This window comes from Acromyrmex echinatior, chromosome 10 (genome assembly GCF_024713525.1).
Source record: "Acromyrmex echinatior isolate Ae372 chromosome 10, ASM2471352v2, whole genome shotgun sequence".
NCBI classification, from domain to species: domain Eukaryota; kingdom Metazoa; phylum Arthropoda; class Insecta; order Hymenoptera; family Formicidae; genus Acromyrmex; species Acromyrmex echinatior.
Window position 1 is genome coordinate 2503165 of NC_141861.1, and position 19475 is coordinate 2522639.

The following is a 19475-nucleotide window of genomic DNA, read 5'->3' on the forward strand; positions in this document are numbered from 1 at the left end:
AATTTAAGAATTAAATAACAATTTAAGATATAAATTTTAAATTTAAACGGATTATGAATACTAGACCTGTCACTATGTAAACGATACGAAAAAATAAACATCTAAAACCTCTACGTATGTACAATATATATATATATATATTGTATATAACATATACATTAGCATTAGCCGTATTGACCTTTATTCGAGAATATGTGCAAACAAAGAAGATCTTTTAGTTAATGTACTGATTCGAATAGTGTCAGGTTTATTGAAAAGGAAGTTAAAAAAAACTGAAAACCATCGGACTCTTCCGGATCAAATCATATTTCACAAATCGACATAATTTCGATTCCAATTTTCTGCACGTTGACATAATGATGGTTGTGAAGAATTCGTATAGTGCGAGCAACCAAGCTAAACATTTGCATCAACCTGATAAATCAGAGAATGACAAGAAAGAATATAGGTAAAAAGCAACCAAATACTCAGCAGTAAGCACGATTCGCAATAGACGTGAGATATAATAAGATAGTAATTTTTTGAAAGAAATCTTGCAATCCATTTAGATTTTAGAAGTGATCGACAAAGTATACAATATTCTTACTAACTTCTCATTTTATTATTGTTTGTTTTGTCTTTAAAATTTAGAGCCATCAGATTGCCAAACGGTTTAGAAGCTTTGCTAATATCCGATGAACATTTAACAACATCTTCTTCTCAAGAAAATAAGGTATAAAAAAGATAATTTAATTTGCATTTTAAGACTTACTAATTTTTTTAATTAATATATTACTCAAAATTTATATTTAAAATTAATATTATTATAACAATAAACTTTAAATCTCATAAGAGATATCTATTTTCATAAGATTTAAGTAGAATATTATCAGAAGTTTCGATTTGAAAAATTTAATCTCCTACACAGCAGAAAAGTTTCCATAAATTAATTTCGAAATGTATAATAAAATTTCAAACTGTTTAATCATTCTGTTGATTATATTCTGTTGATTATATTTTTCTCCTTAACACTATGTGTAATGTGCATGATGTATATATTCTTATATTTTTTTAAACAGGCAGCATGTAGCTTATGCGTGAACGTAGGAAATTTCAGCGATCCACCAGAATTTCCGGGCATATCATATATGTTAGCCTTTGAATATATGTTTTTTCGAGAACCCGAAAAATGTTCAGAGGTACTAGAACATGAGCATAAATTTATAGTAAAAATTATTTATTCATATATTTAAATATTTAAGTATCGTCTTATTTGTAGCAATGTATTCCTTTGGAAAATTTTATTCATGACCATGATGGCACAACTCATGTCTCAGTGGAAAACGAACATACAATATTTTACTTTGATATCAAAGAAAATAACTTGTTTTTAGCTCTCCATAAGTTTGGTCTTTTTTTTGTTAATCCTATAATGCCAAAACATATATTTATGGAGCAACTAAAAGCCATAAATACCGGTATATAAATTGTAATCTTAACATTGTTGTCGCAATTTGCAATCAATCACATGCCATGCTTATATAGAGATAACATAGAGTTTCAGATAAGCTTATTTAATGGCAGGTCGAAATACGAACAACTATTTTCCTCCTTCGCACAAACTGGTCATCCAGCTAACATGTTTTCTGTGGAATATTTAATAAAATTGCGCATTAATATAGATTACGACAAATTGTTCAATGCGCTAGACAGATTTAAAAAGCGCCACTACAGCGCTCACAGAATGAAGCTAGCAATACGGGTAACTTCGTTAAAATTGCGACGAGAGAATTATTCATTACTTAGATTTGTAGTTTTGTTGTTTATAAAATAAATTTAACATAATACATATTTTTATAGTCGGGACTATCGTTGGATACAATGGAAAAATTTGTCAAAGAGTGCTTTGTCCATGTACCAAATAACAGAATGCCTCCAAATAATTTATTCAAATTTAAAAAGGATCTTCCTTTTGATACTTCCGCTTTCCGAAAAATGTATAAAGTTAATGATGATACGGAACATTTGACACGAGTAAGTGACTAAAATTTAAGTAGATATAAAAAAATCTAGATTTATATATGAAAATTTATATAAATAAACGTTCTTTTTTGCAGCTACAAATAACGTGGGCTTTGCCTTCATTCTCCGATTTTTATAAATATGATTCATATCAATATATTCCATGGATTATTGGATATAAAGGAAAAGGTTCCTTAATTAGTTATCTACGACAAAAAATGTGGAGTCCTACATCAGACAATAATATGTTTTGTTGTGAGATTCAACAAAATTCTTTGTACAGCTTAATACAACTCACCATACCACTCACTTCTAAAGGACAAAAACATCTGGAAGATGTTTTAGATGCAATATTTTCTTTTATCAATTTATTAAAGACAGAAGGTCCGCGGGAAGAAATTTACAATAACATTTTTAAGATTAAACAACATATTTTTAGGTAAAGTAATTTTAGAAATAAATATATGTATTTAAAATGATTGAAGAGAAAAGTCAACAACATATTTGTAGAACGCCACTTACTTACCTAATTGAAGGTCTTTTTAGATACGTTAATTACGACAAAGAAGATATCTCTGAGGTAGAACTATTCTGTAAGAATATGTATTTCTATTGGTCGAAGGATTATATAACTGTAAACCAGCTTGATTCGGATTATAATGCAAAAGTTATACAACAATGTTTGAATTATTTAACACCTGAGATGGCAAATATTATGATTTTCTCCAAGGATTTTAATTGTTTCGAATTAAAGAAAATTGAACCATGGTGGCATACGGAATATACGGATATTGAGATACCGAAAGGGTGGATCAAACGTTGGAAAGTCATCGAGCCATTACCAGAATTTTATTTACCGTTACCGAATGTATTCCTTATCAAAAATCATCATCTACTAAAGACATCAAACGAAAAAATTGAGAAATATCCTGTGAAATTATACAGTAATTCTATGTCGGAGCTTTGGTATCGCCCGGATTTTAAGTTTTGTTTGCCGAAATGTTGTATGCATTTCTATTTTATTTCCCCTTTAAAGCTTCAGTCGTTGAAGAAGTAAGTAGCATAGAAAATGTAACAATTCTATATTGTAGTAGTTACTATTCAACTTATATATAACACATTATTTGTATACCAATTTTTAACTTATAGTTACCAATATTATGATTTTTATCAATATTATAATTATTTACATCTTATTGAAAAAGATGTAAACATAAATAACATTTCAGTGAAGTTCTCATGGATATGTACTGCAGACTATTGGAACAGCTATTAGCCGAAGAATTATATCCAGCTTTACAGGTTGGGTTTAAATATGATATAAGTGTCAATAGGAATGGTTTTACACTAAAAATAAGAGGTCTTAATGAAACTCTACCAGTAAGTATACGTTCAAAGTGTGCTTTCGAGTTATAAATACAATTTCAAGATATATCATTGTATTTATATTGCAGCTTTTAGCGGCTTCTTTTGCACATGGCATGGTGCAATATTCAAGCTTAATTACGAAGGATATATTTGAAAATACCAAAATTCAACAAATTCAGACATATTACGACTCAATTAGCAAACCTGATATTTTTATCGTGTACTGACTGTTTATTATGTCATTATTATAACAATTACAAAATTCTTACATGACTAAAATCAATGATTAACATATTAATTGTAACAAAAATCATAAAATAAATTCCATCATGTTACATTTCTGCTAATAATATCTTTACTCTTGCTTGCAGCGACATGGCATTATCGATATTGAAATCAGTCCATCATTCACTAATTGATATGCATACTGCTCTACAAGATATCACTTTGAAAGACTTTCAAGACTTTGTGAAATCTTTTACCGAATGTCTATACATTCAATGTCTCGTGCAAGGAAACATAACGTCGACTGCTGCGATCGAGACCCTACAGCAATTTATTAAAATAATTAATTGTAGACCTTTACATTCAAATACGACACAACAGTTTAAAGGCACTCAGATACCTTTGGGCATAAGCTATTACAAAATTAAAAATATCAATAAATTGGATACAATTTCCATGATGTCAAATTATTATCAAATCGGCGTTACCACGATTGAATTATTGACATTAATTAATCTGATAAGCGTAAGTATTAGGGGATCTTAAAGTGAACTCCGAGGAGCTATTTACTGAAAAAATGCGACGCATTAATACATCTTTATGTACTACTGCATCAATATTTCATGCATACATATACATAAATTTTCCTAAAATAATAGTATTTTAATTAGACTTTTAAATCAAATTCTAAGAATTCGGTGTTGTTTGTTTATGTATACTATTACCCAGTGAGAAATGACAATAAAACATCGAATTGATGTCGATTCAACGTCGAAATCATCAAATCGATATCGATTCCATTGTCATTTCTTACTGCATAATCAGTGGATATGCCAATTTCATAAGTAAGATTGTGAAGCTTTTATATCAAGCAAATGTTTCAATATTGATAATATTGGAGTAAGAAATGATAAAAAAATCAATTTAAATCTTTTTTTCGGCATAAACTATATCTTACAAACACTTATTAATGCGAATACTTTAATCTTGAAAAAGGATTTTCAAATCTGTAAAAGAAGAAAAAAGTTATACAAGAATTATTGCATTTAGTCGATGATATAGACAACTTACGGATCCCCTATATATAAATATATATATATATATATATATATATATATATACATATTGTTTTGTATATTTTGAATGCATAGAATCTTTCATGTATATTCATTTATTTTTAAAAATTAATGAAATATGATGAATATAAGATCTTTGATTATCACGATTAATTTTACCTGCACATCACATTCACTTGCACTTGTTTTCAGTATATAATGACCGATAAGTTACACAAGCGTCTACGTACTGATAAGTTTATATATATCACAATTGATGTTAGAGATGATGATGGAATTCTAGGATATTCCATTACTGTTTGCATTCAGGCAAGTAAATACACAACCGAATACATTGATAAGGAGATCGATGAATTTTTGAGGTGGTTTAAAAACGATTTGGAAAAACTCACAGAAAAGGAATTGGATGATTACAAAGAAATATTCCTAAAATCTAGATTACATGACAATGCCAATCTTGAAGACGAAGTTGAAAGAAATTGGGAGGTGATTGTGAAATGTACTTACATATTTGATTTTCACGAACAGGAAATACTTGCTCTAAAGAAAATAAATGTTAATAAGCTGAGGGAATGGCTTGCAGACTACATATCGAATGAAAGTAATTTTAGAAAATTGAGTTTACATATTGTAGGATCTATTCCCAAAAAAACGAAATACGTTCATTTGGAATACATAAACGACGATAATCAGCAATATAAGACAAATAAAAATCATTATATTACTAAAGTAGGAGATTATAAAAAAAAACTGTTCATGTTTCCAACAAACGTTCGAACAAATTTCTCTTCAGAGCACGTAGTATGTAACACATTAACGATTTAATAGTATAATAAAAATGAAATTATAACTTGTATTATTTTATGATAATTTTTTTTTAATGATTAAATGATTATATTTAAGTTTTTCATATTCGCAAAGCAACTACGCGATAAATGCGAGAATTTGTTGCAATTACAATTAGTATACTTCTATATTCTTTCCGATAAGCCATTACGAATAATAGCTGTTATTATAATAATAACTATTATTGTAATAGAATTTTGCATTTTGCTGCAGGACTAGAATATTAGAAATAAATAGAACGAAATTTTCTCACACTAAAATTAGAATTGTTAGTTTTATATATTAACGATAATTTTCTTTAATAAGAAAATATAAACAGATATATAATAGAAACATATTATAAGTAACTGTAATAACTAGACAAAAACATATACTGTGATAATAATGGAGGGTGCAAGTTAGGATATAAAGTACTTGCTCATGATGTAATTTTTCATATTTTTTATTTGTATTCTAAACATGACAAAATGTTTTCAATAAAATATGTCTCTCACTCTCTTTCACTCTCTCTCTCTCTTTCTCTCTCCCTCTTTCTCTCTCTCTCTCTCTCCTTCTATTTCCTCTACCCACTCGTATGAAACATTTTCATACTTAACTTAACTGATTTAAAAGTCATATTCTTTTACAAAGGCCGCATACCAGATGAGCAAGGCCTTTCTATAAACTGATCGGAAGATCCTACAAATATTTTACTTTTGTGTATGCGCAAGAATTGTGTAGGAGTTGGATTTAAAAAAAATTAATGAAATACTAAATATATATTTTTAATAATATATTTATACTCTCTATAAAAGAAGGAAATATTTATAATTGACTGCTTTTTAGTTAACTGCTCTATTTCCTATTCTTTCGGAAAAGAAAATTTTGCGATTCGGTGATAGCTGGCGAGCATAAAAAAACAGGCAGAACATTTGTTCCTAAAAATCAGATTTAATGACTATTAATAAGTAATATAAATATTTTAAATTAATGCAACATTCATTAAGAGTGGATTTCGCGTTTTACTTTAAATAAACATAATGTATATCCTCTTTCTTTTTCTATCTTTCCAATAATATTATATAGATTTGTAACTCTTATACATTTTCAAACATTTATTATTTATAATCACAATATGAATAGTCGAAAATATTTATATTCTTAAATTATCTCTAGGTCTTCTATTATTCGATATCGAATTATAAGAATTTGTTTAAAGTTAACAATCTCTAATAATTAGTTTATTATCTTCAGTTAAACTCCATACATATTGTTCATCTATTTCTTTTTAAGAACAGAAGGAAAAATTAACGATATGAGTTCAACTCAATTTACCGACGATTCAATAACGATTTAATATTGTTCTAAAAAAGAAATTAGGCGTTATTTTTTAAACACAGTCTGTTTTTAAAGGAGCATATACACCTAGAGGTAATAAAAAATCGATTTTTTTTTAAAGTATAATGTCTTAAAAATATTTTTGTACATTTATCTGGCAAAAAATAAAGAAGTCACACGAAATTATAGACGTGTAAGTTTGAGCTCGTTGAAGACGACAGGTAGACGCGCCTGCGACAAAATAGTTCAAGTTCACGCAAGTCAAAAAAGGGTCTTCCTTTAATCATTGTATTTTCCAATAGCATTCCTCAAAAATGCATTTTAAGATACGAACGATTGGTTAAGTATACATAACAATTTCGTCTGGAAGAGCAACTGAAAAGGTTGAAACATTAGCTACGAAAAGTATGAACCGAATATAAAACTTTAAACGCGTTTTTCTCAAAACGTACTGTTTTCAAAACGCATGGTCACTGTATCTTGAAGACAGCTCGATCGATTTATAATTACACACTTTTTCTATATACTGAAAATTGTTCTTGACGTAGGATTTTTTTTCTTACGATGCTTTCGTAGCCAAAAGCGAACAAAATTTTTTTTTTTAATCGTTATGTTAACTTTGACCAGCTGCCATTTTATTCAAATGCTATATTAAAAATAATGACTATATCAAGCATAAGATTTATGTTTCAATTTCATAAAACCTGCCATTTTGATTTCAAACGGGTCTTGTGCGAGCAGCAATGGTCATTCATTTTATAAAATATGACGTACGAAAATTTGAATAGTGTCTCTATTTTATATTATTTTTAAATTGTAATGATAAATAGAGAAAAGTATCATCTTTACAATGGAACAAATTAGACTTCTTTGTCTTTATCCGTTTTTCCACAAAAAATTCGAAAATTAGGCCTCGTTTCAGGCTAGTTGTATATGTTCCTTAAACTTTATTATACTTAAAATAGAAATCTGTTTTTTGTAGTTGAACTAGTACATTATTAGAACTTAAAGGGAGATAGATATGGGTTTGATTTTGTCGAAAGAGAGTTTTAGAGCAGCTTAGTACAAGAACAGAAAACAAACCAAATAGTATGCTCTCTATTTCGTTCAACTGACCATTATCAGACCTGTGTGGCTAAATTTCAGATAGCTTTAAACCGGAATACGCTTTTTTATTTCAATTTGTAGTTCAGTCAAATTAAGTTCAAATTTCAAGCACTTGTCACACATGTGGGATGTCTCTTTTAGATTTAGCAACAGTGAAATAATTACTTAAACAATCTCAATAGGCAGACAATCATAAATGAATCTTATTGAAATTAATCATTTTAAATAATACGTTAAGAAGTTAATAAGGTTCAGTAATTGATTTATGATATTTTTAGATAAGATATTTCAACGATTAAGTATAAGATCAAATCGCGTATATAATACTTAACTGGCTTGTTATTTGCGGATTATTTGCTCTCAGAGGGAATAATACAAGTTAGTAAACATCTACGACTTTTGCTTAGTATGTACACAAGTTAGTCATATCAACTTCTATTCGAAAGCAAGTGGTATAACGGAAGAAAAAACCGTATCGGTTAGAGTGCTGGTTAAAATCGTCCAGAAACGAATTAATATTAGAAATTCTTTCATCTGATCGTATTAAATCGACGAAATAATGCAAGAAAATGAAAACATTAAGAGTGATCAAGTTGAATATCTAGAAACTCCCATCAAATCGAAGAATGACAAAAAGGAATATAGGTGAGGCGAAAGAAATTCTGATCAGCAATATGCACGATTTCGATTGAAATAAGCGTGAGAAATATTACTATGAAGATAATTTTTTTAGAAGAAACAATATAATGTATTTTTTATTAATAAATGTAGGAATTATATTTTTCTAAATAATAATATGCAACATTCTCATTGACGTCCCATTTTATTAATATTTTGTTTGCTTTGTCTTTTAAATTTAGAGCCATTAGATTACCAAATGGTTTAGAAGCTTTGCTAATATCCGATGAATATTCAAAGACATGCTCTTCTCAACTTCAAGATATGAAAAATGAAATGAAGGTACTACTGAAATAATTTAATGTGCATTTTAGGATATATCTTATTTTTTCACTTACTTTATTATTAAAATTGTAATATATCAAAGGCAGGTCTTACAAAAGATATCTATCTTTTCAAGATTTAATTGTATGATTAAAACTTTCGGTTTAAAAAAATTGATTTTCTTCACTAACTGTAAAAGAATTATTCATTATTTAATTCCAAAATGTATTACTCAATTTTAAATCATTTACGAATCATTCCGTTAATTATATTTATTTCTTCATTTAATATTCAGCATGTATTGTGTGTGATACGTACATAAATATATTTTTTAATAGGCAGCATGTTGCTTATGTGTGAGAACACGAACTTTCAAAGAGCCATCAGAATTTCCAGGCATATCATTTTTCTTCGAATATATCCTTTTGGCTGAATTCGATAAACATTGCCAAGTACTAAAAATATAATTCGTATAAATTAGATGTAAAATTTATTTATTTGTATATTAAATTGTTTAAATCATCTTACTTGCAGAAATATGATTTTAAAGAATTTATTTATAAACATGGAGGCAGCTGGGATTGCTTATTTGATTATGATGAATATACATTATCGTTTATCTTTGATATTCAAGAGGAACATTTTTTATCAGTTCTTATTCATTTTGCTGAATTTTTCACTAATCCTCTACCGGAAAAAGATGCATTTATGCAGAATCAAAACGAAAAAGGTAGATTGTACTTATAATACTGTTGTTGCAACTTACAATCTTAAAATGTCGTATTTTGTATTATGTAGAATTTCAGAAAGCTTTAAATTTAGCCAAGGTCAGAGTTCATCAACCACAGCTTTCCTCCTTTACGCGAACTGATCATCCAATCAACATTACTAAGGATCATATTATAAAAGAGCAGGAAAATTTGGATTACACGAAATTATATGAAGAGCTATACAAATTTAAAGAGCGCCATTATAATGCTCGCAGTATAAAGCTGGTTATACAGGTAATTTTGTTAAAATTGCGACAAACGATTAATTACTTTTACAGTATACAGTTTATTTATTTCAAAAACAAGCTTAAAATTTATAACACGATACACCTTTTTATAGGCAAGATTACCGCTGAATACTTTGGAACAATATGTCACAATTAATACATGTTTTGTTAATGTACCAACTAACGAACTATCTCTCGATGACTCTATCGAATTAATAAAAAATGATGTTCCTTTTGATACTGCCGCTTTTCAAAAAATGTATAAAATTTCTGCTTTGAAACATGTTAGACAAGTATGTGACTAAAAGTTAACCAAGTCAAAAAAAGTTTATGTTTATACTATGCGTTAAATATAAATATGTAAAATAAAATTTGACTTTTGCAGCTAGAAATAACATGGGCCATGCCTTCGCAATTGGCTTTATATAAAAGTAAACCATATCGATATATTTCGTGTCTTATTGGACATGAAGGAAAAGGTTCCCTAATTAGTTATCTACGTAAAAAAATATGGAATATTACTGTTTCCAATAAGGAAATTTGTTACAATATACATACTATCACGTATAGCTTATTCAAGATTAGTATAGATCTCTCCAATGAAGGAAAACAACATGTAAAGGAGGTTCTAGATACGATATTTTCCTATATCAATTGGTTAAAGAAGGAAGGTCCGCAGAAAAAAATTTACGACGAGTTTAGTGAGAGTTCAGAAAATATTTTTAGGTAAACTAGTTTTAAAAATAAATAGAATATGAAAGATAATTGAAAAAATAAAATATTCGTGAAAAACATCACTTATACTTGGAGGTCATTTTAGAGAAAATTTTAAGGAAGAGAATCCAAAGGATAATGTGAGCAGTTTATGTATAAATTTGTATCAGTATCCGTCGCGCGATTATCTAATTGGAAGCAAGATTTATTTTGAATATGATCCAGAAAGTATAACAAATATTTTGAATTATTTGATACCTGAGACTGCGAATATTATGATTTTCGACAAAGACTTTGATAATATGGAATTAGATAAAGTCGATTCATGGTTGAAAGTACGATATACAGACATCGAGATACCACACGAATGGCTCGAACACTGGAAATCCGTCGAGCCATTGCCACATTTTCATTCACCGGGAAAGAAGGATGCATTTCTTCATAATAATCATTATTTAATAGGATTGCCTTCAAAAATTCCAAAATATCCTAGAAAATTGCGTTCGGGAATTGATTTATTAGAGATTTGGTATCGCGAAGATCCCAAATTTCGTTTGCCAATAGCTTATATGTATGTACATTTTATTTCCTGTGGAGAATTTCTGTCAGGACCGGAAAAGTAAGTAATGTAGCATAATGTATTATAATAATACTACATTGCATAGTATTACTGATTCTCAATACACTAATTTCTAAGTTGGAATTAATACAATTTCTATAATTTTTTATTTGGATCTTTTATTTTGAAAAATCTTCTCTTGTTAATATTTCAGTTTCGCTCTCATGACAGTGTACTGCAACATAATAAAATTACTAGTGGCGGAAGAATTATATGCTATAGAAAGTGGGCTCACCTATGACATCAGTGTTAATGAGAAAGGAATTATAATAAAACTATCTGGACCTTGGCCGAACGTAAGTATATATTCAAAGCATGCGTCAAAGTTACATAGTTTCGGTGTATATTATTTTTACTTTATTTATATTGTTGCAGTGTTTGTTGAACATTATAACAAAATGCATGAAGAACTGTTCAAATATTACGAAGCTAATGTTCGAAATGATCAAAGCTCAACAAATTGATATCTGTAACGACATATTCACTAAACCTGAGGAACTCGCTAAGTACTGGCTATTTATTGTCAAATAATTGCAACAATATTATGAAATTTTTACATAACTGAAAGACATTATTAATAGATAAATAAGAAATTAATTTTGTATAATACATTATAATAAATGTTGTATTTTTTGCCAATTAGACAATAATGAATATATCTTTAATCTTTTTTGCAGGGATATGAGATTATGGATACTAAAATTTGTCCATTATACATACGTCGATGTACACAATGCTTTACAAAATGTCAGTTTCCAGGAATTCCAAAAATTTGCAAAACATTTTATCAGTTGTCTATACATTCAGTGTCTCGTGCAAGGCAATATGAAGGAGGTTGATGTAATCAATTCTTTATATCCGATTCTTAAAATATTTAACTGTAACTCTTCACATTCTAATAAAAAGGAATCAAATAGAGTCTTTCAGTTACCCTTGGGCACAAGTAATTGCAAATTGAAAAATATCAACAAACATGATCCAACTTCCGTTGTGGTAAATACTTATCAAATCGATGCGTCAATTGAGTCATCGGTGTTAATGAGATTAATAATCGTAAGTATTAAATAACATAATTTTATATAAAATCTTAAGTGTTTATTCATCTATTTTTAAAAGTAAATAAAATATGAACAACTTCTTAGACTGTTGCGATTAATTTTATCTCCAAATTACATTCATCCACACGTTTTTTCAGATGATAATGGAATTATCACTAAAATCAATCCAAAATGATGATCTTGTACAACATACTTCATGCAACTATATAGATGTCGGTGGAATTGTAGGATGTTCTATTAGTGCCACTCAATCAATGACAAATAAATCATGCACAACTGAGTTTATTAAGGAATGGATCGATAGATTTCTGGATCTTTTTAAAGAAATTTTGAATGGATTCTCAGAAAATAACTTAGATGATGTCAAGGAAAGATTAAGAATATTTAAGCAACATGCTGATATGAATCTTGAAGAAGAAGTTAATAGAAACTGGAATGAGATCATGAAGGGTCAATACATATTTGACAGAGATGAGAGAGAAATACTTGCATTAAACAACATAAAAATAAACGAACTAAAAGAATGGTTTGATAAGTATATGAGGAACGAAAATTATATGAAAAAATTGAGTGTACATGTTATTGGAACTGATCCCGACGAAGCGCAATCCATTGCTTTGGAATACATAATCGATGAACATCAACATAAGAACATTGAAGAAAATTATATTATTAAAGTAGAAGAATACAAGAAAAAACTTTTCGTTTATCCAGTATCTGAAAACACAATTTGATTTCTGAGATAACTATGACCAATCGACAGCGCAGAGTAAGACATATTTTTACACAATAATAATATAAAAAAATAAAATTATAAATTATATTAGGTGTTGGAATTAATTCGTAGCGTTTTTTAATGAAAGAATGTTATTTATTTCACATGAGCATTAAAAAATACATTAATGAAAGTACTTCCCATCACTTGTAAAACGCTACGAATTAATTCCAACACCTAATATAAAATTATAAATTGTAATTCTTTATAATAATAAGATCCCGGGAAAAATGTTTCATATATGGACATATTTTATATATTATTATATATAAAATGTATGTAAATTTATAATATAATTATGTATGAAATATTTTTTTCCGGGGTTTTTGTTGATTTATTGGATGATTAAAGAAATTATGCATTTATTTTTAGGGCACATGCTGAAATTTTTAATTCTTTTTTTTTCAATTTGCTTGCTGAATCTGTATAACAAGTAAGAATCATGACTTTAATAATGATTGCGGTTTTAATGATAAAAGAAATAATTTTTATAAAAACAGAGAAATTATCATAATTCAATAAAATTAAAAGAAATTGTTATTTTCTTCAGTTAAAACACGTATTCAAAAATTGTATTTTCCATATATTAAGACTATTTTAACCATGACTTTCAAATTCAGCAAGTGAATTAAGGAGAATATTTTGTAATTCTCGACGTAATTATAGCGTTACAGTTGTTGCGCAGGTGTTGTACATAAAAAACGATACTGTAACGCTACAGTTACAGTTGTTAAAAGTTATAGAGTAGATCTCTTAGTTTCACTAATTTTTTTAGATGATAATGGAATTGTCATTAAAATCAATCCAAAATGATCTTATACAACATACTTCATGCGACTATATGGATGTCGGTGGAATTGTAGGATGTTCTATTAGTGCCACTCAATCAGTGGCAAATAAATCATGCACAACTGAATTTATTAAGGAATGGATCGATAGATTTCTGGATGTTTTTAAAGAAATTTTGGATGAATTCTCAGAAAATGACTTAGATGATGTTAAGGAAAGATTAAGAATATTTAAGCAACATAAGTTTTAGTTCTTTCTTAGTTCTCCCAAAATGAAAAAAAGAAGAATCCAATAATCGCAGCTGCTCCTCAAATTGCTTAAATGCATAAACTTCTTTAATACTAATTTTTGCATAACAGCAATAATACAATAAGTTATTACACAGTCAACTTTTCATATAACTCTTCACATTGCTTCTATATTTTTCTTGCGCGCAGTAATATATTATTATAATAACGAATGTAGTTTGAAACATTTTGTTAATAAAGCTGAAAAATAAATAAAAAACTTTTTTAAAGAAAGATATACTTCATCCTTCACTTAACTTAATTCGTATAAAAATCTACATCAATATACAAAAATGTATATAAAAAATGAATCGCATTGATTTCAAAGATATATTAATTTTCGTAAGAAAAAACCATTCCCTAAATTGTCTTATCAATGTGTGTCTTCCAACAAGCGACACAAATGACACGATGTGACACAATGGATTATTACATCCTTGTTGTTTGCCAATATTAAACAAAGATGACATAATCATTGTATCGCACTGTATCGCTTGTTGGAAGGCATAATAGCATCACCAATGTTTCACACCGTGATTTATAACAAAAAAGAGAATAATTTCGATTAAATTTAAGAAAGATCTACGAAAAGATAACCATTTGACGATACAATCAAATGATAATTATGTTTAGATCACAATATATTTAACTAATTAGAATTTCATTTAGAATGTATAATAATTATGTATGAGGCGTCGAGTGGCTTTAATTTAAGATTTAATTTAGGATCGCGGAAACATCCGAGTATCTCTGTATATCATTTTATTCTTGTTATTCTAATGTTAAACAAAGATAAGATAATATACGGTGGCATCCGGGTGATGTTTCCGGGATCAAGTGATCAAGTGGCAGTTTTTAAGATAAAACATTTCAAATACAAACATTTCTGACGTATGTTCTTTGTGACTTTTCATTTTTTTTCTTTTTTTCTCTCTGATGACTATGTGTGCTTATTTTACTTCAAAACTGTAAAATTAAAAACGTTATTAAATACCAAGATTTGAAATATATTTCCTTAATGATTTCATCAGAAATAAAGCGGAATTATCTAACGCCGAGGGACATCTATTTTGGTCCTCTGATAACAATATGTGAGTAAGTTTGATTTTCCTATCATTGTATTATCATTGAGAGATCAACAGATCGAATCCTTTATTTTTTGCCTTGAATTGTAGGACTGTTCCCAATAAAAAATACCAAATCATTTTATCAAAAAAAATTACAAAATGTCAAACTATTGGGTCATCTAAAAAGTATCCGCGGTTTTTTGTCACTAGATGGTGTTGACCATCAATACCATCTAGTGACAAAAAACCGCGGATACTTTTTAGATGACTCAATATATTCTGCTCAATCAATTTTTGTGTTTAAAATCAATGGATAGCTTTTCAATCGTACAAAACGTTTTCTATAAAAATATTCTGTTACAAAGTTTCAAATTTTATTAACAATCAATATTTTGTAACAACAGCTATTATATTGGGTCATCTAAAAAGTATCCGCGGTACTTTGTCACTAGATATATGACCATCAACACACATCTACAAAAAACCGCGGATACTTTTTAGATGACCCAATATAAAGATTATGCGTTTCGCGGGTTTCCTCCTTTCTTGGAATGTCAACATTTCATGAATCTTGCAGTCCACTTCATCAACGATTACAATCGTTTACGCCGTTACGCTGCCGCGTAAACGATTGTAGCGCCATGTGATGATCAATTTTCTCGCGTTCTTTCATTCGTTAAACACAAGTGAACATGGCACCGGTAAGTTGTCATTCTTGCAAAAATACGACAATTATTCGTAATTATAGTGGAATTTCGTTAAAATGATATCACGTACGGAAAAAACGCGTCCGACTTGTCGATTGGCTTATTGTTTTGTGTTAAGATCGTTTTAATCTAATCCGATTCATACGTATCCTATCGTACGCTCCTATCTCAACGCCTTGGACGATTTTCCACGTGTTTCATAAAATGATGGCAACATTATCATTAAACAGATTAATTTCGCAAATTTTTAGCCAGCAAAGAAAACTAAAGGCCCGATTAAGAAGCAGGTGCTTCGGGGCAAAGGACAGAAGAAAAAGATATCCGTGAGATTCACGATCGATTGCACGCATCCCGTGGAGGATAATATAATGGATGTTACCAATTTTGTAAGTTACATTATTGTTCTTGATTATTTCAGATTATATTCCTAATACTCTCTTTTCCCATATGTGAGAATTTTGCTCGAAGTTGCTCGTTTGATTGAAATCGAGACCTAACCTATTTCTCGCGGATTCCTAACCTGTGATAAAAAATTCTAATGTTGATTTATTTTGAATTGCATGATGCAATTTCCTACTGAAGTTTTAATACTATATCATTGAGACTGATTATTATAAGATGGTGATGTTTTCTCTTTTTAGGAAAAATATTTACAAGAAAAAATCAAGGTTGGTGGGAAAACTAATAACTTTGGCAACAATGTTGCCTTGGAACGCAATAAAATGAAACTCACTGTCAACAGTGACGTCGATTTCTCAAAGCGGTGAGTAATATCGTTTTTCTGTGATTGTAACAATTGTAGAACATCACAGATAAAGTTGATATCCATAGTCAGTTCATATAAACCATCTTAAATACAGTTTCAACATGTCGTGAATCAATCATAAAGTTAAATTAGCATTTTATAATATTAGAGATAATCTTAAGACAATCTTTAGGAATAGACTATGAATACTGGCTTATAGGTGTTTACCATTTAGACTGGTATTGATAATCTGTTCTTTAAACCCATTTTAAGTAATGTCTTAAAATGTTAATACATCTCTGTGATCGACTTAAGCGGCATCTACAAAAAGTAAATCTTAAGCTTTAAACTCTGAGCTATAAGAAATTGATCGATCATAGTTGAATATGAATAGAATAATTGACTATGATTAGTCAATTTCTTATGGCTTAAGATTTCAAACTTAGGTAATGACTTATTATAGAAAATGACTTATTATAGAAAACTCATAAGAATAACTGAATATCTGTGATTGTAGTAATATAAGTCGACACAAATATCATTTTATCTTGGCATTTAATGGAACAAAGACAAAATGATATTTGTCATCTTGTCTTCATTGAGTAGATAAAACCTTATGATATTAAACAATATTAAGGCCAATATTCATAGTTCATTATTATTTTAATATTGTCTTAAATAATGTCTTATATCCCTCTAGTTGGTTCATGACATCTTAAGATAGTTTTAAAATAAGAATTGACTATTGGCCTTATGAATGAAATTTATTTTTTACTATTACAAGTTTACTATTATAAGCTACAGGAAGAGCGATATTTGTACTAATTTGGAAAACATTGTTTTTATAGATATCTCAAGTACTTGACAAAGAAATACTTGAAAAAGAATAAATTGCGTGATTGGTTACGAGTAGTATCGAAAGATAAGGAAACGTACGAGTTACGATACTTCCAAATTAACAGTCAAGAAGATGATGATGAGGAAGATGTGGAATAATTCTCTTTATTCTTTTAATTACGAATGTGTCTGTATATATTTCGTTTAATAAAGAACACTAAAATTCAATGTTCTTGATTATTTATGCGAATACAAAGTACTTAGCTCTGATTGTATAACAACTATTTTTAATTTTTTAACTATAATTTTGTTATCAGTTCTATTCTATTCTATTAGCAATTTTATCAGTTATATACGCATTTTTGTAATTTTTTCGAAGTATAATTGCAAAAATGAGACGTACAAATCTTTACAAAGGTTAAAAGTTTATATAAGTTTTCACAAATTTTAATAAAATGTATGACTTTAAGCAATGTAATGTATAGTGGATAATATTTAAATATGGATTTACAATATCACTTCCAATGCAATTAAAATGTGCTCCTGAAGTTCTAATATTAAGTAATTAGGATTTACATCAAGTTACCATCAAATGGTAACTCTCTGGTTGACTAACAATTTCACGATTTGGACGCATTATCTGCCGAGGGCGTTAATGTACAAGTGAACTTTTCAAATCATGCAACTTCGTGCGAAAAATTGACGATCTGTAATGATGAATTCGATCACTCGCTCTACACTGGATCAGTGCTTATTTAAAAAAATCAGTTTTATATAAAATATCTCAATGCAATGATACGATATAATCAACTTTGACAATGAAATTATACATACATATTCGTTAAATAATGTGACAATATCATTAGTAGATAGTTAATCGTTTAAATACTTATTTATAAATAAATTAAATACTTATTATTACTTTCATATTTTACTTTGCTAATTGCTTAATGTATAGCATTATTAATGTATAGCAACGTTTAATGTGCACTGATCAAGTGTAGTCTAAGTGATCCGAATTCGCTATAATTTACAAGTTCGACTCCGACGAAAATATTAATGATGTTAATTCCAGAACGTAACGCGTACCTGGCAACGGTCGTGGTAGCTACGTTGTTCATTGCGAAAAAGATTCGATGGATGTTCCCTGAATCTCGTCGACTCCGAAATTGATGATGTCGCACGGCACTCTCGTCATGGCGTTCGATACGCGCGATGCACGACATGACGCTATATATGCGTCTTGCACGTTTCGGAAAAAACACTCGCGAAGCAAAGTCTCGATCGCATGCGGAATCCGCTTCTGAAAATCGATCGCGATTGCGAACAATTGAATGCGCGGACGCGATTCGAACGATTTCTAATCCACGATCTTCCGCGATGACGTCATGATGCGCTCGCCAATCGACGCTGACCAACGCGACGCGAATTTGAAATATCAAAAGAGGCGCGAAATCGCCTCTCGAAGCGCCGCGTCGCGGCGAACGAGTGAGTTATTGGCTGCGCTCGGTGATTCTTTAATATGATTGGTTCTTTCCTATGTAAGAAAATATTGGGTCATCTAAAAAGTATCCGCGGTACTTTGTCATTAGATATATGACCATCAACACACATCTAGTGACAAAAAACCGCGGATACTTTTTAGATGACCCAATATTAAGCCTATTCTACAATGTGCTCTCTCTTTCATCCGTATTCATAGTCCTTCCTTATTTTAAGGATGCAGAAAGCCTCTATGAAGGATTCTTCGATTCTTCAAAACCTCCTTGTTTTATAAACTGATTTCAAGTCTGCCTTCCCGAAGGAAGGAATATTTTAGGGATTTTAGTAGCCTTAGTTAAAGCGGTGTTATTCTTTAATTTGCATTAAGAAACTGTACGAGATCGTGAATAATTTTTCGTTTTTTTGCATTTTTGTGTATTTTCATTGTATTAATTTTAACGTTAGAATTTGTTTCCACATTTTTTTTTTTAGAGAACGCCAATTCATGTTATATTC

General features: G+C 29.2%; 4 protein-coding genes across 4 annotated transcripts; all 4 read left to right on the forward strand.

Annotated features, from left to right (window-relative positions):
* The first annotated feature begins 150 nt into the window (after nt 1–150).
* On the forward strand, nt 151–6004 carry LOC105153017 (nardilysin). Its single transcript, XM_087410314.1, has 12 exons — nt 151–448; nt 631–712; nt 1059–1178; nt 1259–1457; nt 1536–1741; nt 1840–2013; nt 2097–2440; nt 2548–3054; nt 3231–3381; nt 3456–3589; nt 3741–4119; nt 4863–6004. Exons 1-12 carry the CDS (start codon nt 357–359, stop codon nt 5493–5495), a joined length of 3021 nt encoding a protein of 1006 aa, XP_087266440.1. The 5' UTR covers nt 151–356; the 3' UTR covers nt 5496–6004.
* Nucleotides 6005–8285: 2281 nt separating this feature from the next.
* Nucleotides 8286–10188, forward strand: LOC147908210 (nardilysin-like). The gene is made up of 6 exons (XM_087410316.1): nt 8286–8585; nt 8801–8900; nt 9221–9334; nt 9417–9612; nt 9681–9886; nt 9993–10188. Exons 1-6 carry the CDS (start codon nt 8500–8502, stop codon nt 10182–10184), a joined length of 894 nt encoding a protein of 297 aa, XP_087266442.1. The 5' UTR covers nt 8286–8499; the 3' UTR covers nt 10185–10188.
* An 86-nt stretch (nt 10189–10274) lies between these two features.
* LOC105153016 (nardilysin) lies at nt 10275–15656 on the forward strand. Its single transcript, XM_011067622.2, has 7 exons — nt 10275–10605; nt 10700–11212; nt 11367–11508; nt 11588–11718; nt 11890–12265; nt 12408–13039; nt 13821–15656. Exons 1-6 carry the CDS (start codon nt 10283–10285, stop codon nt 13002–13004), a joined length of 2082 nt encoding a protein of 693 aa, XP_011065924.2. The 5' UTR covers nt 10275–10282; the 3' UTR covers nt 13005–13039; nt 13821–15656.
* A 102-nt stretch (nt 15657–15758) lies between these two features.
* Nucleotides 15759–17705, forward strand: LOC105153011 (large ribosomal subunit protein eL22). Its single transcript, XM_011067617.2, has 4 exons — nt 15759–15889; nt 16147–16281; nt 16537–16658; nt 17489–17705. The coding sequence occupies exons 1-4, from the start codon at nt 15881–15883 to the stop codon at nt 17634–17636; spliced, it is 414 nt and encodes a 137-aa protein (XP_011065919.1). The 5' UTR covers nt 15759–15880; the 3' UTR covers nt 17637–17705.
* The last annotated feature ends 1770 nt before the right edge of the window (nt 17706–19475 follow it).